The sequence below is a fragment of the Thunnus thynnus genome, chromosome 5 (assembly GCF_963924715.1).
Source record: "Thunnus thynnus chromosome 5, fThuThy2.1, whole genome shotgun sequence".
Classification (NCBI taxonomy): Eukaryota; Metazoa; Chordata; class Actinopteri; order Scombriformes; family Scombridae; genus Thunnus; species Thunnus thynnus.
The window spans coordinates 12,788,955-12,811,070 of NC_089521.1; the positions used below are offsets into that span (position 1 = coordinate 12,788,955).

The 22,116-nt window shown below is 41.0% G+C and overlaps 2 protein-coding genes across 3 annotated transcripts; both read right to left on the reverse strand.

Annotated features, from left to right (window-relative positions):
* Positions 1-1,154: 1,154 nt before the first annotated feature.
* On the reverse strand, positions 1,155-3,236 carry zgc:123278 (uncharacterized protein LOC641569 homolog). Its single transcript, XM_067589317.1, has 6 exons — positions 3,095-3,236; positions 2,883-2,967; positions 2,728-2,793; positions 2,423-2,586; positions 2,230-2,329; positions 1,155-2,016 (listed from the first exon to the last, which is right to left on the reverse strand). The coding sequence occupies exons 1-6, from the start codon at positions 3,134-3,136 to the stop codon at positions 1,907-1,909; spliced, it is 567 nt and encodes a 188-aa protein (XP_067445418.1). The 5' UTR covers positions 3,137-3,236; the 3' UTR covers positions 1,155-1,906.
* Positions 3,237-4,512: 1,276 nt separating this feature from the next.
* LOC137182813 (GTPase HRas) lies at positions 4,513-21,276 on the reverse strand. Of its 2 annotated transcripts, none has more exons than XM_067589318.1 (6): positions 20,977-21,276; positions 11,656-11,799; positions 10,491-10,669; positions 8,817-8,976; positions 7,631-7,755; positions 4,513-7,399 (listed from the first exon to the last, which is right to left on the reverse strand). In XM_067589318.1, the coding sequence occupies exons 2-5, from the start codon at positions 11,764-11,766 to the stop codon at positions 7,636-7,638; spliced, it is 570 nt and encodes a 189-aa protein (XP_067445419.1). In that variant the 5' UTR covers positions 11,767-11,799; positions 20,977-21,276; the 3' UTR covers positions 4,513-7,399; positions 7,631-7,635. The 2 variants fall into 2 exon arrangements, with proteins under 2 accessions (XP_067445419.1, XP_067445421.1); XM_067589320.1 differs by lacking the exon at positions 20,977-21,276 and adding an exon at positions 14,224-14,379.
* Between the last annotated feature and the right edge of the window lie 840 nt (positions 21,277-22,116).

The following is a 22,116-nucleotide window of genomic DNA, read 5'->3' on the forward strand; positions in this document are numbered from 1 at the left end:
TTTTATTTGAACAGAATCGGACTTCGCCTCTCTCAAAAGAGCATGAGACGTTTTTGCCGCACGGTGATCTCAGAATGTAGCCTAATGGCCTAATGGAAACATTAGCATTAGCATTGTAATAGCTAGCAATAGGGAGGTTCGATTTGGGCCAATATAAATTGTAAACATTACAAAACATCCATAAAAACCTCCACCAGCAGACACAGAACAGCTTCTTTCCAGAAGCTGTTGGTCTACTTAACAGCTGAACTGTTCTATTATCAAACTGTACTTTACATCTCACATCCCTCTTTTAATCCCTGCATTGGTCACTTTCATAGATTTCATCAAACTGGGCTTAACATTATATATTGCATTCAACCTCCACTGTTACTAATGTAATTATTTATTGTACACGTCACATTTAATTTTTGCACCATTTCTTGCTATATATTTCCTTTGGACAGTCAATATTTCAAGTTTTATATCCCATTTCAAAACTATTATTATTCCATTCAGTAAATAGATTTTAACCAATTTTAGCACTACTTTGTTTATTTCATTATTTCATTATTACTATTATTATTACGCTTGTTATATTTTTATTCTTCTATGTTGCATTTGTGGGAGCAAACACCAGGACAAATTCTTTTTATGTTCGTATACTTGGCTAATAAACAGATTCCAATTCTGATTATCATAATGTGATAATGATTACAAGAAAAGTGTACAGTGACAGTTTTGGCCCCCAACATGACCATGGTGACCATAGTTAATTGTATGTCTAGAATAAATGGAGATGGAAATTTTTTTTTTTTTTTTTTTTTTACATATCCCTCTAGTACATTATTCCCTCACCCAAAAGTACTAAATCTGTCATTCTAAACTAAAAAGACCATTTAGATATATAATATCATAATAAAAAATCTTACTAGTCATAGATTTTAGAGCAACAGCAATGATGACTGTAAAACAAAAAACAGATGACTAAGATATTCAATGTCTACACCCAATCATATACAGGTCAGAACGGTCAGTTTTCCTCATCTCATATTATAACTACAGAGCAATATTCAAACCTAGACTATGTGTTTAGGTAGTAGTGAAATAAAATGCTTTTTCTGTTGAAAGCAATTCTATTGAAAGTGTTTCCCACAATGATGAGCACAAACATGTTAAATGTGGCTCTTTATTTACAATACAAGCATTAATTATTGTCACAACAGATCCTGTATATTGTCTATGTGAAAAACTGTGTGTAATGTAGGCTTTAGCTTGTGAATCTACTTTGGAAATCTACTTTTTCCAAAAAAGTCACCAACAATTTTCAACAGTAACTTGTGAAATATTACATTAACAAGCAAAGCAAATTGGTGCACACAAATAACCAACATTTAAACCTAACCGATGCTCACAATTGAGGTAAGCAGTAGTATTTAAAAGTAAATTAAATTAAACAGATTCTTCTCCGGTTTACTACACCATTTTGGTCTGCATTGTGTATGTTCTCCAAATCAGAAAATATTCTCCGGTCAAAAGTCCAAAACAATTGTAGATAAGAACACAACAACATCTGTGGGTGCAGGTAAGATGTCGCTTTATACTTGTAAAGTAATTCATGTCTGTTAACACACTAGCACACTAACACCAGAATAGTTTGTTACATTCATGTGAATAACATTTTTTCACCACGGATACGATACAGTCACATCATAGACAGAAGATTATGTTTTCTTCAGTTGCTGTTTGACATTAAAAGTCCAAATTATTTGAAAATAAACATACATCATATGTCTGATGTTATTAATTAATTAACTAAAAAATATTCAATGGATACCATCTGACACTGCACACAGGATAAAACACTTCACAGGCAACACACAAACAAATAGCCTTTGCACAAATTATTGTTGAAATCCACAAAATATTAACAATTGGTTTCATTTCCTTGCCGACCATCCTCTTTGGCTAAAGACAGATACAAACTTCCATCTGTCTTTGAAAGCACCTCTGCTTCCCTGGAGAACTGAAGCCAACCTAAAAAACAAAAACAATTTAATTTAGATAAGGTAAAGAGTATTTTCAGGGCAAAATCTATGAGTAATAAACCTAGTTTCACACTTGATCACGTGTGGCCTAGATATGAATCTTGAATCTGTCTTATCAACATCAGCTTCTATCTAGGACACAGCTGCCAATGTTGTTGTTTTGGAACCGTGGAGACTTTCTGCCAGCCTGAGTGTTACTTACAAGAGGCTTGTTGATGCTCTGGTTGCTGCATACACATCGGAGGGAATTCTCCAAATGTTGCAGCCATCACCTGCAGTAGGCTCACTAGGTCACACTCACCCTGAGAAAGGAGTGGAAAAGTCACACCACTGTCACATGGTTGTAAAGCAAGAAATGACACTGTGCTGCTGTAATAAAGTTGAGATTCTCTCACATGCTTCCACTCCTGCAGGTATGGCAGCAGGACTTTGCCATCGCTGGAGATATATTTTCCTCTTAGTATCATCATGTCACGTGTGGGTTTGACGTAGCAAATGGGTGCAGTCTGGGGGTAGTTATCCTCAACCCACAGGCATATGGGGATGTTGTAGGTCTTGTCTTGTATAAGAAAAGGGGGAAATATTTAATATGTCTGAGCGATTCTGAGTGTTACTTGTTTTTAATTAGACTTGATCAGAATCTATATCCAAGCCAACTTCCATTGAAAACACACAATATAAAGTGCAAAGTCATTGTTACCTGCATACATGACAGGAATAGTTCCGGTTAGACTCATCAAGACCTTTGTGGTTCCATCATTGTAAACTGTACAGAAAAGCAACAATGACATTTAGAGTATTGGTTGAATTTTTCCGCATGATGAATGAGTGCAGTAATAGGTTTGGAATTCTTACCGTAGGTATCCATCATGGGTTCAAGATATTTGAAGTGAGTCAGTGCCACATATATTTCATGGGCCACATGTTTACGCAGATATGTCTTCATAAAAGATAAGAAACAATACAAAACAGTGAAAACAGTGAAAAAATATAACTACCAATGTCTATGTTGAGTGCTGTTTATGTTTAATTCAGAAAGAATATATATTTTTGATGATTATTCTTACCTTAGGCAGCATTCTCTTAATCGTTTCTTCATTGTATGGCATGATTATGGTTAATCTGTAGAGCAGTATTGCTATAGCTTTGTATCTTTTCGATCACCAACACACACAAACCTTTGGCTTTCCTGCTGTTCTGGGTTTTATGGATAACCTCCTATCCTTTATGACCCCTGACAGCCAATAACAGAAGAGCCTCACAATTATGCAAATAATGTGTCCCAAAAGCCATAACAAGGTTACAGTTCTTGATTTGAACAAACATGACAGTAGTAAACAGTGACTCAATAAACCAATACACTATGGTTTCTATTAATGATTATTTATGACTGGTAGAGGAGCCGTGCTTTGCTTTTAATTGGAGTCATGTGACTGTCTAATCTCTTCAAATATTAAATCTGCTACTATTATATCGGTACGTGTTTTCTTGTCCTACTTCCTGTTACATGTAATCAGCTTTGTATTAATATTCTCAGAGGGCTATCAACAATGATTATTAGTAATTGACTTGTATCCTCTGTCAAAGTAGTAAATCCATTAGTAGTGGGTTACCGCACAATGGTACATTTATTGATACCAGTGCTAATAAAATAAAAATGAAAGACCCTTCTTTCATACGTATCCTTACTGTGCCGCATCATTGTTTTCAATCAGTAGAAAATGGCTGTTCTCCAAGACCTTTCTGTTAAACCGTCTGAGTTTAACAGATTTTATATTGTATTTAACATTTATTAGTGTATCATTTGAGAATATGTAAAATTACAAATGAGTACTATTCTTATGCCATGCCTTTAAGCTGCTTTCTTTCACTATACTATACAGCATTTCCTGCCTACTTACTTCTTCCTTTACAGTTGAGGTGACAAAAACACACACACTTGACCTATTTTCTGTTTTTCTTAAAATAATCAAGCATGTACCAAATATCTTACCGGGAAGAGAAAACCATATGAACATTCATATAGAAATCATTATTGTGAATCATTTTAAAAGTTTCTTTGGACAATGAAATGAATGAATGAGGTTTACGAAAACAGGATGGGTTTGCCCCGTTCACCTGTGTAATCTAAAAGGTCCCATAAATGGCACTGCTGATGGTAAAACTCTTGTGTAAACATGGGATTTATGACTGTCCTTTGAACCGTCATCACAGATGTAGTCACCCACATCGTATGAACCAGGGTTATACCGCCCATAACAGGTAAAACATTTGTCAAGAACATTTCTGTGCTGTTCTGGACTGGTTGATCATTTATTTACAGTTAATCATCTGGTATAATTTTCAATATCTCCATCACCATGTAGTCTTGGTTATTTCCTATCATATGCTCAAACATGGCACACAAAACAGCCTGTAGGTGGCAGCAAATCTCAAATTTGAGAGGAACATGTGAAAGTTTGACAGTAAAGGAACCAAGACACAGTTTCATCTTGACATCTTTATTCCTGTCCTGCAATACATTTGCCTTTTTTTAAAGAGTAAATACAACTTAAATAGCTAAACAGTTGACATTTTCACAAATTCTTTCCACACCTCCATTCCACAGTTTTCAAGGGAGAAACAAGCCCTTGAGCCCACTGTATCCTTGTGCAAAACTCCCAATGGTCCGTACAGTCTTTGTCATGCTTGCCAGGTTTTCTGACATGTATACTTGTGGTTTTGCTGGCTGAGTATCCTTGCGGCAACATGACACTGATATTCTAATGCAATGGGAATTTAATGCATAGATTTGTGGAATTGTGGTATTATTACGGATGTTCTGTATAAAGATCGACAGGGAGAGGACAAGAATACTATCAGGACTGTACGTACATGTTACAAACTCCACACTTTTTTTTTCCATTAAGTGGTTTGAGTACAATGGGTGAAAAATAAAATGTTAGGAGCAATACAGCCAAAAGTGGGACCGAGGATCAACTCCAAAAGTATGGAAATCCTGCATTATTTCAAGATTGTAAGTTTTAAACACAAGGCTTCTTAAAAACAATATCTAAAGACACATTCACAGTTCGTATCCTTCCTCCGAGCAGAGGAATGAACGGTTAACTGATAAAAACACCTTGACCACTATCATCCACACAGTAACTAGACTGATCGTATTTCTTTAAGCCATGTTATGAGTGAAAAAAAAGAGTCACTTTAACTGTACAAAATTAACTGGGTCAGAAATAAAAACTTGTTTTTGACATTTTTCACTCAAGAGGTCCGAGATGTCTTTGAGGTTTGCATCTGAAGCATGTAGCCAAAACCTGCCTGTAGTGTCTGGAACATCCATGATCATACATGACAAATTCTGCACAGTATAATCTGGGGGACTAAAAAGATACAAATTCTAGTGATTAACAACACATGTTCCAATGTAATGTAATTGTTTTCTTTAAAAGGATATTCACCATCAGACCATCTAAATTGAACATTGAAGTAAGGCAAATTGGCTTACACAGGGCTTTTTCTCACAAACTGTCTTTAACTTTTTTTTGTTTTTCCAGTCGTGTTAAACAGAATCACATTCAGACACACGTCATTATAGATAAACCCTTTTTTTAAAATCAAGAGTAGTGTTTTGGGGAGTTTGTCTTGCCTTTCAAATTCTGTACAGCGCATATCTAAACTCAACACGCCTCCGTATTTCTTTAGTTGCACACAAACAAACAAAACAATGCAGCAAACAACAAAAACTGTCAGGTAGAGCTCGCTGCATACATGAGGTACAAACTAGCTAACAGATAAGGCAAAGTAAACACAGAGCAGTCTTTTTCATTTAGGCAGCAAATTAATGCGGTTGTGGAGAGCGCAAGCTATTCAGTATCGAGAAAGAAAGCAATGCACCCCCATAACCCAATATCCATCACCTGTTACACATAATATTCCCACATTTACAGTAAATATGACATGATTAGCACCTGACCTGTTATTGTTCCTTTGAAGAGCAGAAGAGGCAGAGAAAGAGGAGCTGTTTGAGGATAGTATGGTGTGTGGGAAAACTGAAGTTTGACTATTCTGAGGCAGGACTTGTGCGTTACACTCTTACTGGTGACATCCCTAACCTTGGTTTCCAGGACTATTACATGCGAACTTCCTGGATCCTGATTCCTGAGCCTTAGTAACTATGAGGAACGATTCTTGCAACTTAAAAATAGCTGTAATCACCATGTAGTAAATAACAGTTGTACACCATACAGTTGCTGAAATGAAAAATCAACTGGTGTCTAAAACCATGACCTGTCGCTGTGTATCTGTACAAGTATCCTACAGGCAACCACTCCAGCTTTAGCAACTGTGAAGATGACAACAGCTACATTTTCATGCACTGTACCCCTTCTTCCTAAACCAAAGTAAAATAAAGTAGTCATGAGGTGTTTTTTTCCCAATACTTTGTGTAAAGTGGACAGTAAAGAATCCTATTGCACCAGCACCTATGTACACTAGCCATTACTATTATTATTCCACAAAGACAACTCTTAGCAAAGAAACGTCTGCAAGGAGAAAAGGCAGCTGCATTCTGGAAAAAAAACAAGTTCATCTATCTTTATATTCTCCTTTCCACATATCAATGGGAATTCCACTACACTACATCAGGCAGGTCGTGAAAAATGTCAAACCAGGCGCCATCTGAAATGAACACCCTTGCTCACATAGTGCTCAGTGACTTTCAGATCCTCCAATCACAAAATATCTTTCATATCAGAAAACAAAATCAAAGAGTTTTTTTTTTTTTTTTACGGCTAGGCTAACTGTTAAACAACAACAACAAATTATAGTCATTCCCATGTCAGCCTCCAACCCCAGATGCAGGTAGAGTGGGATGAGGGGGTTATTTATGTGAGAGGTGTTGGGGCAACTAAATCTCCATTCCAGTCCATTCCATTTAAGTCAGTCAGTCCTTCCAGTGGGAAGCCAGGGGAGAGTGGAATTAGGCTTTCAAGGTGGGAGGAGGTCAGAGACGCCCCCTTTAAGACCAGTGTTGAGACTGAAAACAATAAGTTAGCAGGAAACTTGTGGAGCTACCCAGCGAGACCGCACTGGAGTTGACAAGAGTCATTAGTGGTGTTGCTCACAGGTCAACGTGGACCAAAAAAAGGGGCCGGACCAGGCTAGTTCAGCTAGCCACTTAGGCAACAGTCCAAATCCTCTTTTCCATAAAGTCTATGGTTCAGTCAGCTCTGGTGGTTTCCTTGAGAGCTTTTGCTTACATCATCCTCTTTTTGAAAAAAGTTTATATTTCATCATTGAGTTGTTTTATCTTTCTATCTTGAAGTCCATGCTGTCACTACACGCTGTAGCATTTCTCCTCAACGTGCAACGATGAGCTGTGGGGCGAAAAGTCACAAAGGGGGGGGGGGGGACAGATGTTAGTGCAGGTTTGTTGTATCTTGAAAACTGAAAAATGAGAACTGTGGCAGAGATGGTTTCGCAGTTTTACTTACAATAAGAGTCATGTACTGCCCATAAAAATATGTTCAAGTTTCAGCATTACCGAAAAATTTGCAGACTTTCTTTATTACTGTGTAGCTGACAAAGAAGAACAAGAAATATCTCACCTGCATCACGATACCACACAGCGACAGCTCATACAGTCTTGACCACTCTCATCGGGCGGGTTCAGCTTCCTCAGCTTATGCTGTCTGATTTCCCTGACCAGTGTGTAGAAGGCGTCCTCTACTCCCTGTAAACACACACACACAGGAAGGTTAAAGAATAATCTGGGCCTCCACAATGGTTAATTATAAGTGGAGTACACTAGATGCTCATCTTATAACTGGCAGCAAAGCCCACAGGTGTACTCACCACTGAGGCTTGGCAACATTACCATGGCAACCCTGATCATTTCACTGTTAATCACACTGTTAATCAAGAAATCATAATGACTGCAGTGTTTCCTCTATAATTGTACAGGCCTGGTGGACTGCCAGGCCAACAAGAACCCCCGCCAGGCCAAAAAACCTTTTTTTTTTTTTTTTAAAATGCCAACCCCCCGCCAAATATCCATTCATTCGGAAATCAATAGAGTTTTGGAGCCTCTGTGCAGCGCTGTTCCAGAAACGTGAGTCAACCTGTCGATGTCTGGGAAACTCTTCGTAGTGTATTTCCTTTAAGGAATACAGCAGTGCGTAATGTGTGTGCGTAGCGAGTGTGTGGTTAAGTGAGTGAGAGAGAGAGCAGCAAAAAAGTGACGGTGAATGCGAGCGGAGCAGAGGAAAAGGTTAGCAGTAAGTTGTCAGTCTGGCAGTAAATGTACAGTACAGACTACAGTGTGTCAGTTAATAAATGCTGCAGCTTCTCAAGACAAGAAAAGTCTTGTCTGTTGTTTCGCCAACTGCTGGAGAAGTGGAGGGGGTCGGCCCCGACGTTGGTGACAATGGGTTAGCCTAACCTGACCAGGTTCACATAAGGTGGACTGACCTTCTCTCCCGAGTTTTGCTCAGCACCACAACACCGCCCCCCTCATCCCCCCCCCCACTCCCAGCTATGAGTCATTGCCTGCGGCATAATAAAATGTTCCCAGCAGTACAAATCACATCATACCGCAGACCGTTCACTGTTCCTGATGTGATGTCCATGAATACACGTGCAAAATGTAAAATTACAGAGCTGGTACAGGGGGTTTTGTGGTTTGAGAAATTAGTCAGTCAGGTGATTAAATGTAGTTTAAATTATGACAGAGAGAGGGAAAGAAAGGGCTGTTTCCATTAAAGTGCATGTATAAGCTTCTTGTCCGCTACATACCTGTCGTGTCTTGGCAGAGGTCTCGATGTAAGGGATGCCGTAGGAGCGGGCGAGTTCATGGGCTTGCCTTGTGTCCACCGTGCGTGCCGGCAGGTCACATTTGTTTCCCACAAGCACCATGGGAACGTCATCTGAGTCCTTCACACGTTTAATCTGTTCTCTGTAAGTTGCAAAAAAAAAAAAACCCACAAAAAAGAAAATGGTCAATATTTATTTACTTTGCTAATCTGTTTCCTTAATCCACCCCAACCCTGCATTTATGACGGTGACATATCCCTTGTCTGGGATCTGCTTCATAAACAACAGCAGCTCTGCCACTGGAGAGCCAACCACCCAGGGAGCTCTAGGACCCTGAGGAAGAGCCAGGGCCCGCCGGTGCTGGGCTGTGCTGCACTGCTGAAGGAGGGAGGGGGAGGGATGGACAACAGGCAGGCGGCAAACAGCATTACCTCATCACTACAGCAGCCAGCGCCAAACGCCAGGCAGCCAGGGGGAAACTGAGCGAGACGAGTGGGTCAGATCAATCTATCAGCTCAGCCCTTCTTCTCCCTCAGCCACAGTACAGCAGGATGCATCCACCACAGTGAGCCAAGCCCATCTGCAGTCAACACTGCTAATGGTGTTTGTGCCCACACTTGCTCGACTCTTGATGACGTTACGCGGTTTAGATTATGGACTAGTTATGTGGTGGTGAGGCAGGTATTTCAAGTCTAATAGGCCTATTAAAAGTGCCAATGAACAACAAGTGCAGATATAATCTTATCAGCCTGGTGCAATCTTGTGTATGGTACAGTATAATGATGCTGGCTAGTTCAAATGAAAAAGAAAAAAAATAATCAAGATGACCTGTAGTGCCAGTAAAAAAAAAAGCCTCAACAGATCTTTAAATAAATGAACAGCTCTAATCAAGCCACCAGCATCCAGCATAGGATCATACATGCTTTCCCAAGTAGCATGATGGTTTTACAGTTATGCTGGCAGTTGTATTAAACAAGCCCCCCCCAAAAAGGCTGGGTTGCAATGGCAACAAGCCAAATAAATGTGAACGTAATAAACTCAAAAACCCTGCGAAACTGTAGAGGAGGTGGCAAACTTAATATGCAGCCTCTTTTACTTGCCACGTGCAAGACTGGCAAGTGGGTGTCTAATGTGATGAGAAAGACAAAATATGGCAAAGAGTGAGAACACTGTCATCTCCAGCTGAAACTACCCCCCCCCCCCCCCCCCCCCCCCCCCCCCCCCCCTCCCGCCCCACTCCCTTTCTCTCTTTCTCCTTCCCTGTCCTTGGGAGTGCTACCTCTCCCCCGCTCCCCTAATTGAGTCAGGATCGATTTCATTGGCATCGTGCTGCAATCCTCCAGTTGGGGGCTAAGCTTTCTTTAGCCGTGTTAAACGCTACAGCATGACATCACCCAACTACTGCAGAGAGCTGGCACACACATATACCCACGCCTCTCCCTCCAGACCCCATGGGAGTCCCTGTAACACACACCGCCGCATATACAAATACGGACACACCTCAGGAGAACATAAATGATTTTGTGTCTGAACTCCACCCTTGACTGGCCATTTGACCTGACCAGAAAATACACATGTACACATCTGCAACAATAGATCCCAAAATTCTTAATATCATGATGTGTGATGCCCCTGCTCTCTTTATATGTCTCACACCTGTACTGGTGGATGTCCTCAAAGGACTTGGTGTTGTTGATGGCGAAGACACAGAGGAAACCCTCTCCTGTCCTCATGTACTGATCCCTCATGGCGCTGTACTCCTCCTGACCTGCAGTGTCCAGGATGTCTAGCAGGCAGGTCTCCCCGTCAATCACCACCTGTTTCCTGTAGGAGTCCTGCAGAAAAAGGAGGGGAGGAAAGACACCAGGCAAATATAAGAGAGAGAGAAATCTGTAACAAAAAACAGACGGAAAACTGAATGTTCAGGTGGGATTTGAGCGTCGGCCAGCAGAGGCAACTGTGAGTCCATCACTGGGGATGTCACATCCTTGGCCTCGGTCACTCAATGCGACGCAGCAAGCAAGCTTGCGTGCGCACACACACACACACACACACACACACACACACACACACACACAAAGACACACAGATGTAATATTGATTGATAAGCTGATATCCGTCATTAATTCCCTATCCACTTCCAGGTCAGACTAACACTGGGAGATCAGAGGAGCAGGGTATCGGAGCCAATGTTTAGCCTTCCAACACGCAGCCACAAAAACATGGGAGTGCCTTCCCTTTGTTTGTTAGAGCATAGGGGCCAGGAATGCAAATACACAAAAAGGACATTGTCTGGCCAGAGGCAGGCGTGGTGAGAAAGAGAGAGAGAGTGGAGACAGAGAGGGAGAAAAAGAGAGAAGAGAGGAGAAAACACTCTCACTGGCTTCCTCTCCTCTTTGCAAAGTCTGCAGTGTCTCTCAGTGTCTTGCTTTCATGAAAAAAAAAAAAAAAGAATTACAAAGAAGGGCGGAGTGAATATTTCCTTTTAAAACAAAATTAGGAACTTCTTCGAAGCCTGACCATTTGGGATAATTACCACAGCATTTGATTAAACTAAATCAACTTGATTTAGACAGAGCTGTTGTAGTAGGGCCCAGACAGTATTTTTCAGCAGTGACTGTGGACATTTGTATTAAACATGTACATCAATGCATGCATGCACTTCTACTGTGTAGGTGTAAAAGCAGTGTACCGATTCGAGGGGGTGCAGCGAAGAACTTATTTTTTAACTGTATGCTTAGTCCTTCTCTACCTTCCTACCCCAACACCCAAGATGCCTCCTTGCAGAATAATCTGTAAAACATGCAGAAGAGAGTCATACCTCTATGGTGGGGTCATATTCATCCACAAAGTGATTCTGGATGAGCTGGATGGTGAGTGCACTTTTGCCCACGCCTCCAGCTCCTACCACCACCAGCTTATATTCCGTCATCTTTGCCGCTGCTGCTCACCACACACACCAATGCTGGAAAGAAGAAATGGCAGAGAGAGAAAAGGTTAGCTCACTGTCCAAACCTGGTAATTTCTGTGCATGTTTTTTGTCAAACATGGGAGCTTTGACAAGCTTCACTCTGCCACTGGACTGCCATAATGCGGTTTATAACCAGTGGTGTACACAAAACATACAGCTGTTACCATTATTGTCCAGTGGTGAGAAACATCAGTGGTTTGTGTGTGTGTGTGTGTATGTGCAGTGGGTGCTGAGGTTGAGACCCTCAAAGGGGAATGTTAAAAATGTGCTGAAGGTACTCAATGTTCCAATCCTGTCCCGCTCAGTGTGAGCAGCAGAGAGAGTGTGTGTGTGCGTGTGTATGAGAGGGAGAGTGAGGGAGAAAAAGGAGGGGCATGACACCGGTAGACTGATCCTCATCACTCAGGCTTCACGTTACTGATGGCTACCTTTGAATCCACGGTAGTAGACACCAGAGCAACCAGAGCACATGGCAAAAATCAGAAAATCACCAAAACACCACCTCCCCCAAAACAGAAGCATAAATAGAGCAATGCCAATAACTGTTTACCAAAAATATTTGAGGAGGTCAAAAGTTAAATATCTTTGAAATAAACCTGCATGTGCACATCAGCCTTTTTTTCCTTTTCCACAACGAGCTAGGCTATATCATTTCACTACTGCAACAAAGCTAGGCTATTTCTACGAACTGTTTCTTGATGCTTTGCCATGGTTCTTCCATAGGGATCGATCCATAGCAACAGTACGAGAGGCCTAAAAGAGGATTTTATGACTCCAGGTGTACCTTCAGTTGTCCCCAATGGACCCACTGAACCCACTTAATAGGTCTATTCGATGCAACAGAGCTACTCTGATCATAAATCAAAGCATGTTATTAAAGAAACATGTTGGTCACAAGAATACCCACTCTGGATCTAGTGGGTATTTAAGAACAGAACAGGAAAAGCAAAGTATTTTCTGTACATTTCTGACTTGGAAGGACCTGCACAATTCTGCTATATTATCAAAAATATACTCGGAAATTTGGATACCTTACAAGACAATGTTGCCTGTGGACATGTATTTGAAATTCACAACTAAATGTATGAAAAACAACCTTTCAAATCCCTTTAGCTTTGATGAATGTTTTTCTATAACTCAGGTAGATGGTTAGAAATTTACACCCAAACTAACAAGCAACAGATGGCAGCAGAATGGATGAACAGAGCGTTGAGACACAGAGGTTAGTGGTAAAGGGCAAATGTAGGAGATATGGTGAAAAGCTTGTGTCATTTGTGCCATTACAGAGGTAACCCTTGAGTCAGCTGGAACCACACATGTAGATCCATGCATCGACACAAGCCAATACAAAGGCACACACACACACACACACACACACACACACACACACACACACACACACACACACACACACACACACACACACACACACACACACACAGATCCCCTGACATCACCACCACCACCACAACATTGCTGGCCAGTGAAATTCCAGGCTTGTTGAATCAACGGGTAGAGAAAGCAGTCATATGGGTGTTGCCGCTGCATACAGTGGTAACGTGTGACTCAGCGTTACTGCAAATTTACCACAAAGTTACCAAATCTGTGACCTGAGAATGACCTGATACCAGCCCAGTAGTAGACACAATGGCACACATGAGTCAAGAATTAGAAAGACAAGAAGCTATCAGAGATTTTGCAAGATTTAATAAAAATACAAGCTAGGGCTAGTGTGACCAAACCTATGGCCGCCCACATGTAAAGACAGCTGGAGGCCCGTGGCAACTTTAGGAACCTCCCGTGGTTACAGCCTCAGTTTGACATCATTTGGACAACAATGAGTGGCAAGGTGATGTCATCACAGCAATGTATTCTCTTTCATCAGAGCTCAGAGGAAAATCACTGGGAATTTCTGTGTCTGTCCAGAACAGAGTGACCAGGGGTGGCACTTTACTTTCACTTTCTGTTTGACAGTAGTGGCAAAAAACTCAACTCTAGACATTCTTGCGCAATTCCCCGTCGACGAAGATCAACTTGAAAATAAAACCACTTGGATTCAGCTGCTGGCTCGACGGCCAGAATTGACATGAACAGTGCCATTTCCACTTTCAACACAGACTTATAATAATAATGACATCAGAATTGTATTATGCTCTTTTAGGCACTGTTATCAACTTATGTCCCATTTAGGGCGGCCTCAAATTTCTCTTCCTCAAAACTAGTTTCTCTTAAGTCTTGTACTACGGACCATGCATTTCAGACTGAAACAAGGTCACACAGGGTTAAATATTTCCGCCTGCTCATCGACAGAGTCTCACTTTGCTGAGGAAGAAAATCACTAACTTGTACCACTTGCTACCGTGTGTAATCAATCCGTCAGGATTTCATGAGCACTACGGGTCACATATGCCGTTTTACCTTCTCTGGGGCACCAACTGTCATCCCTTATATAAAAATCCACAACATGTTGCTCTGTTAGTCAAACTCCTCTCGCACGGATCAGCGGTGAACACCAGCGCTTCGGCTGAGCAGAACACATGCACACCCTCTCTCTAGTGTTTTATCTCCCACGGGAGCACGCGCGCACGCACACACGCACATACATACACAAACACACACACACAGCTGGAGTGAATATTCACAGTAACAGGATTTTGTAGAAGGAGAGGAGTAACAGGTGACATGAAAACAGCTTCTGGACAGTTTAATTAAATGACAGCACAGCGTTCAACTAAAAGTACCTTTATAAAGCAAATTCAGTGGGGGAAGGGGAGTCAAAAGTAAGTATGCTCCTATATTTGTCTCTGGGTGTGGTGTTGTATTAATAGAATCTGCATTACCTCTGTGTTATTTGTGTCTGAGTTGTGTGTGACTGTGCTGATGTGGGGCCAGACTAAGATTAGCCAAGAGTGAGACTGGCTCACTGATGTCAATGATTGACAGAAAAGCAGACTTGCTAACTGAGGACACAGTCATTTAGCTGCTCTCATTCAATCACACACACACACACACACACACACACACACATAAACACACACACACACGATCCAACCACACATCCATGATCCAATAAGCCATTGCTTGGTCTTAATGGAACAGGTAACTCTGACCGCCATCCCCAATATCAACAATGGCCTCCTTGTAAAAACACCCTTACTGCTATAACTCTCAAGCACAACAGGAAGGGAATTATCCTGACCCCTCAATCTTGTGGCCAAACATTTAGCTTCCTTTTCCCTCACTGTAAATAAATCAACCTGGTACACAGTGCAGCTCACCCTGGCTGGAGTACAGAGAGCGTGGTGGAGCCGCAGAGCAAGCCTTGCTCCTGAGAGCCTCCTCTAACCAAATAAACAGCAGCTGTGAGAAGGAGAGACTTGTGCAGGGCATACAGACGCTGGAACACCTCTGGTCACTGTAGGCTATGAGCTCAAGACAGGGCAAAGGCTCACCAGGAACTAATCTAGTTAATGTAATGGAACAGTTGGTAGAAAACAGCATGGACACAAAATAAAATGTTAAAAAATATGGACACGTCTTTGACATGAGATAAAGCGCTATAACAGGGAATGACATGTGTGCCATCATGGATTAGGGTTGCAACTAGCCAGTGTCTTAAACAAGTGTCTTCAAATAAGACCAGATATTACAGGTACTGTGTATTGGTGTATATTGCAGCCGCTAAGTAACAAGAAACCGCATCACAGAAATCTCAAAGATACTGTATGTTTGAGGTCATTTAGCAATGCCACCATTTTGAGAGAGCACATTTTTCAACTGTAAAATTTCTCGCTAACAGACATATTTTGCTAACAAGTTTTACCTTGATTATTTGTAATACTAGAGTGAAAAAACGTATATTTTGTCCACTCAATCATCTTGGTGTTATTCACAGTCCAGGCAGATAGGTAACAGGGACAAGGACAGGTGTTGACCAAACGGTCTAAGACTAGTCAGCGATTTTACATGACGGATGTTTATACTCCTCCTCCCATCTGACATGTCATCTACACTGATTCACTCTACTATAACCCGTCAGACCTACATCACAGCCCGGTTCTTAATCTTATCCTTTGTCAGCTACGAGTAACAGGTCTGTCATATTATTAGTAATGTTCACTGGTAAATCAGATGTCCCCAGTCTCGCCAGCATACACACATCCAACCCAAACATTACTCATAAATAAGTAGGGGCTGCAACCAACAATTATTTGTCTTATTGATTATGCTGCCAATTTTCTAGATTAATTGTTTGGTCGATAAAACTCTGGAAAACTGTGTATAATGCTCATCACAAGTTTCTAGAGCACAAGCTGCAAAATGACTTGTTTTATCCATTTGCTTGAAAAATGAATCAAACAATTAATCCATTATCAAAAGTAGAGCTGCAATGATTAATCATTTAGTCGATTGATACAAAATTAATCACCAACTATTTTAATATTCAACTTTAATATTCAAATATTCAAAATACTAATTAGGTTTGCAAACTAATGATTATTTTCTTTATCGATTAATCTACTAGTCATTTTGTCTTTAAAATGCCAGAAAATAATAAAATATGTTATAATTTCAAACAGCCTAAATTGCTCAAATTGCTTTATGTTTTATTCAACCAACAGTCAAAAATAAATAAATAAATATCTGTCTACTGTCATATATGACAAAGAAAAGCATAAAATCCTCACATTTAAGAAGCTGGACACAGTGAATATTTGGTATTTTCTTTGGTAAATAACTACAATGATTAATCAATTAATTGGCAACGATTGATAATTGATTAATCATGGTTTAATACTAAAATTCTCTTGTCCCAGCTTCTTAAATATGAATATTTTCTGATTTCTTTGGGTTATGGACTGTTTATTGGAACTAAACAAGAAATTTGAGGTTGCATGTTGGGAATTGGGAAACACTGATCAACATTTCATAGACCCAATGACCAATCAATTAATCAAGAATATAAATCGACAGATTAATCAATAATGAAATAATAATCGTTAGTTGCAGCCCTAATCAAAATAGTTGTACATTGAAGATTAATATTGTTTATGAATTTGCATGCTAATAATGCACACTGAAAGAAACTGATGAGTAGAAAAGATGGGAAATGTAGGACACAAATAAAAATGACAGATGTGCATTCTCACAAACACTCACAGCTCTCTAGATTTTTTTTGACACGGTTGGTTACCACGTTTGTCTACATAACCAGATCTCAAGTGTACACCTGCCAAACCATTGAAATTTACAGCCTAAAATGCAAATTCAGCACACCCGCGCCTGCTACCAGGAGACTGGAGGAAGGAAAACAGACTGCCGTGCCATCTCCTCTCAAACTAGGCCATGTCAGCAGCTGATTAATAATCCACATATACATATGGAGATGAATAGCAAACTTAATCATTGACAGAGATTCTGTCACTTTCTCAGAGCCACTTGTCAGCGCTGGCTTGTACTGAGCTGATCTTTGTGCAGATAGAGAGGTAAGACAAAAACACATCCACTGGCGATGACAATCATTGCTGTTCATCAGTCTTTTTACATATTTCATCCACAGCTACAGACGAGGCATGAGGACTTTATGTCCAAGTTTTTCTGTTCTGTACACACAGATGGTTATCCTGCCCATATAGCAGTGCCACAGCCCCATATCCTCCTCTGCAGTCCTGATTTTCATATTGTACAGTAATTACTGTCAGTGCATGGTTAACCTGTGCTACAGTCCTTATGTGCCCCAGACATGTGGCCACATTTGCACATGTACACAAACCCACACATGCTCCATTTTTTTCATTTATACATTGCACATATCTGACAAAAGTAATGATCGTGCAGCAAAGTGACTCCAGTGTTTCCCCTCGGTTGACTGCTTTGGTGCTTTGGGGTGGTGAGACGGGCCGTCGGGGGACATATTATAGAACATTTGGATGTGATCAAACAAACAGTTAAAGGAGTCATATTTTACAAGTCTTCCCATGTTTATTTTATTTCCCAGTGATCCACTCGGAACAATTTTTTTTTACAAACAAAGTCATGCTAGCTTCTAGCATCCTCGCCACTCTCTCAGATATTTTGGCCTGAATTTCAGATGTTTGGCGTGTCAAGAGTTTCCCAGGCAATAACACAGCAACACTGAGGTAGACTCACAATTCGGAACAACACAGCACAGAGGCTCCTAAACGCCAATAATTATTGATTTCCGTATGAATGGATATCTGGTGTTATTTTTGGCATTTTAAAAGAAAAAAAAAAGATTTTTTTTGGCTTGGTGGGAGTTCTTGTTGGCTGCCAGGCCTGTACAATTATAGGGGAAACACTGGACTCCTGTACTGGCATAACAAATTAGCTCAAAGAATAGAGTAGGATTTCCTCCACCACTGTTCACATAAATGATGCTGAGCCAGGCTATAGCTGTAGTGCTGCAGCGACCTATTCTAATCCAAAGTGCCCAAATCTTAGCATGGCTGCTGCCTTTTTGATGAAGGAGCACTATACAGTATTTCTGTGTTTAGGGTTATTTATAGCTCGCCACCTCCAGCCTGGGAAATTAACAGTTCGTTTTGAAACTCTAGAGCCCCGCCTGGACCAGGAGGATAATCTTACATGACAGCTTACGGAGGGTGCGAGCACAGAGCACAGAGAGGGGTGATGGGAGGAGAGTGGCTGAGGGAGAGGGAGGGAAAGGGCCACTCTTACTATATGCCAAGGGCATAGCAAACCACAGGAGGGTGGGGTCGACCTGGAAACTGAAAAATAAATAAAGAAATCAATAATAAAAAATGTCAACAACCTCCAAGCCTGGCCTTTTCCCAGCCCATTCAGCTGTATGGCTCTGAACATTACACTCAATAAACATCTCTTTACCTTTTTGGTCCAGACCTGGAAAACTATTTCATGACTTCAACACATGAACATATGAATGGCCATCTTCCTCAACATGCATTCTGTCCTCCATTAAAGTGCTTAATTGGTTAAAGAATCCATACTGGCAGAGCCACAAGCCCACTGCAGAGATAATAGATTTTTAATGGAGCGATGATGGTAAGGAGACCCTCTCTAGGGAGGTATCCCGGTCGAATACGGAGACTCCACGACCCATCCCAGAGCCTCGATAGCCCACCGCACCCTCCCACTGTTCTCCAATGACATCATCCTTCTAAACAGCATCCAAACATAAGTGTTGACTGGCAGATGAGGACTCACTATTATGCTCTCTGAGGCCAATGAAACACAAGTAAGTGCAGACTTGAGGCAATTCTTCGATTGAGAGGAAATCTAATTGTCAGACTATACATTTAAAACATGACTATTCATTCAATCACTATCCAAGGCATTCCTCCTTTAGGGGGTGCAAGCCAGAGAAAATACCAAAACATGAGTGAAAACCATAATTTTGCTCCAAGAGAAAATCCTTTAGTAAACAATTCCTCCTCCCAACATTTTCTCCCTCACAAACATTTACGTAGAGAGTTTCTGCATGCATCCGTGTGTTTGTGCGCACACTTAAACAAACTGCTCTTAAAGGCACTGGAGTCCAGGTGACCTTTTCCCTACTGGGTCATCCTTTTAGATTGTGGAGCGGGGTGAAAACTGTGGAGGCAGCAGCAGAGATGAAAAAGGCCAGCTGACCTCCACACAAAGGACCACCAGTTAGAAGAGCCATGAGGCTTACCATCAGACACCAAACACCCCCCCAAAAACTCATCAGTGGTCTTTCTTGGAATCAGAGGAAACGGGTGAATTGTGTCCAGTCGGTTTTAAGGTGGGCACGTGAAAGCAGCACCATCAACCTGCAGAGAATCCCACTGAATGTTCAATCCGTTCTCAGATTTTTTTAAAAAGAATTATTGACTTAAATTAGGAACAAATACAGTAGAGTCAAGAATATGACAACGCTTGATAATATCAGAAAAGCCATGAACTTATCAAGAGACATCTGAAATCCTCACACCTACACATTTAACAAGTTAAATCCCTAAAGATGAACACAGTCTGAACAGTCACTCTTATATTTGGCATGCTGCTGGGCTACAGCTGTTCACAGAAAGAGACAACACATATACATCGCACCTCTATCACAGGCCGGACTAGCTCCAGCTGTTTTCCAGCTGCCTAAATTCTTGCCTTGACTCTGTCAAATTCACACAACCGAAACTGGACCCCCTTATTGGAATCTAATGTACTCCAGCCCATATAAACATGGAAAAAATTATGAGGTTGTTGCATGTTAATCATAAATAATGCTTTGGTCAGCAGTGATGTTGTAAGTAGAAAGTTTATGCCAATCATATGCCAAAAAAATACATCAATAGACACAAAAAAGAGACACTTTCTGTTTAAGTGCAGGAGGCTGTAACTTTGTTTGATGCCACTTTGTAATAATGAATGAATTCTCATGTAGATTTATGTCATCTTGGGATGGGTAAATTGTTTCTCCTCCTGCCTTTCAGCCCCTTTGGCCAGAATTTGAGAGGCATTAGTACTATCTTTGTCATATTTCCCCCCTTTCCAGCTCCTTAAACAGTTTTGACAGCTTCCAGAGCAGAAAATATCCCAAGTCAGATATCTAAAAGCCTTGCAAAGGAATCCAACTTCCGCAGTGACACATTCAGTTTTTACTCAGTGTGACGGGGCGTCACCCTGCTTGTCTGTGTGGCCACTATCGGCAGCAGCAACCTCATACTCTAGATTGTCTTTACAATGGAAAAAAAAATACAGGCCACAGAAGATCAATTCCTCACGAAAGCGATGTCTATTTAAAAGCCTTCGCTTTCTCTTTCAAGGTGAGATTAGGGGGAAACCCACTATTCTTCCCTTACCAAGTTTTAACACCCAAACTCAAGGGAGACTGTTATTCAAAATAGGTAATTGTTTAGAAAAAAACACTCAACCAATCTCGACACAACCTATATAAACCGTATAACCGTGCAAACACGTAGGAAACAAGTAAAATGCAGTTACTGAGCTCGATAGATAAAAGCTCGCCGGGCGTGAATGAAAATGTAATGATAGCTACAGCTAACGTGTTTTAACTGTGGACCGCAATCTCCAGCGGTGTCCGAAAAGACTGAAAGCATTTTAAAGCGGACCTACCATTAGACAAAAAACCCAAAAAAAACAGTCACTGCCGACATATTTCGGACACAGGAATGTGCATTGCATACTTACAACAAGCAGAGCTCTAATTAGCGACAAGAGCGACGTTTCGTCTACCGGAGGAGAAGAAGAAGAAAACCTTTCAACTCTGTTGCCTCTTAATGAGAAGAAAACAAAATGTTCTTGGTCTGCTTCCCGCCGTCTTCGGATATCTGCACCTTATTCTCCCCCAGAAACTGTTGAGCTTTTCAGTGGCTAAAATGCAGCAAGCGGCACCGAGGCGTTCATTGGTTCTGGGTGAAACGAGCCCGCGTTGAACAATGTGCTTCCACAGACAGAAGAGAGGGGATGAGGAGTGTAGAGCCCACGCCCAGCTCTATCAAACATAGATCCGCCCCGGTTACCATCCATGTTACTTATTGCTGCCTTCACGTACTGTCGGAAAACAAATATACAACATCTCACATTTTGTGCCTTACGCTTTTATACTCATTGTTCTCTGTATCACAATGTTGGATGGACTTCCTCGCAGACAAGGAGAAATAACCATCTCATGATATTCATCTAAAAAGCTCTTGCTACCTCACATCTCTCCTCTCATTTAAATCTGGTAACTACAGCACACTATCCAGTAACAAGAGTATCAATGGACATGCGCCTGTCTACCTACAGAAACTGATCATACCACACCAACCTCCACCAGCACCCTCAGATCTGCCAGCAGCTTGCTCCTCCGGGCCCTCAGTACTAAGCTCCGCACTATGGGGGATCGAGCCTTCTGTTCTGCTGCACCAATCTTGTGGAACAGCCTTCCTAACCGTCTGAGGGCAGCACAGACCCTGGTCTCTTTTTTAAAAAAAAAAAAAAAAAAGACCTAAATACCTTTCTGTTCAGGAAAGCTTTTTCACCTTAACTCTTATCACTGTTTTCTTTACACTGTGTGTTCTATGTTATTAATATTGTAGCAATTTGAGTTTCAATATGAATGAAAAGCGCAGTGCAAATTAAATGTGTTATTATTATTATTATTATTATTATTATTATTATTATTATTATTATTATTACTTAATTTAAGATATCCCTCATGTTTGCACTAATGTTGGTAGAACTGGTTCCAGGTACAATGCACTGTTCAAATGACATGAACTGCAAACTGTCCTCAAATCAGAGTCTTTCAATCCTCTCGGAGATTTTAAAGCTTTATTATCTTAT

Excerpts from the sequence above, each read along its gene's own strand:
- zgc:123278 (XM_067589317.1), bottom strand. The coding sequence starts at position 3,136 with ATGCCATACAATGAAGAAACGATTAAGAGAATGCTGCCTAAG. Across the intron at positions 2,968-3,094 it reads TTAAGAGAATGCTGCCTAAG|ACATATCTGCGTAAACATGT; the intron begins GTAAGAATAATC and ends TCTTTTATGAAG. Across the intron at positions 2,330-2,422 it reads ACCTGCAGGAGTGGAAGCAT|GGTGAGTGTGACCTAGTGAG; the intron begins GTGAGAGAATCT and ends CTCCTTTCTCAG.
- LOC137182813 (XM_067589318.1), bottom strand. The coding sequence starts at position 11,766 with ATGACGGAATATAAGCTGGTGGTGGTAGGAGCTGGAGGCGTGGGCAAA. Across the intron at positions 10,670-11,655 it reads AATATGACCCCACCATAGAG|GACTCCTACAGGAAACAGGT; the intron begins GTATGACTCTCT and ends CTTTTTCTGCAG. Across the intron at positions 7,756-8,816 it reads CCTCTGCCAAGACACGACAG|GGAGTAGAGGACGCCTTCTA; the intron begins GTATGTAGCGGA and ends GTGTGTTTACAG.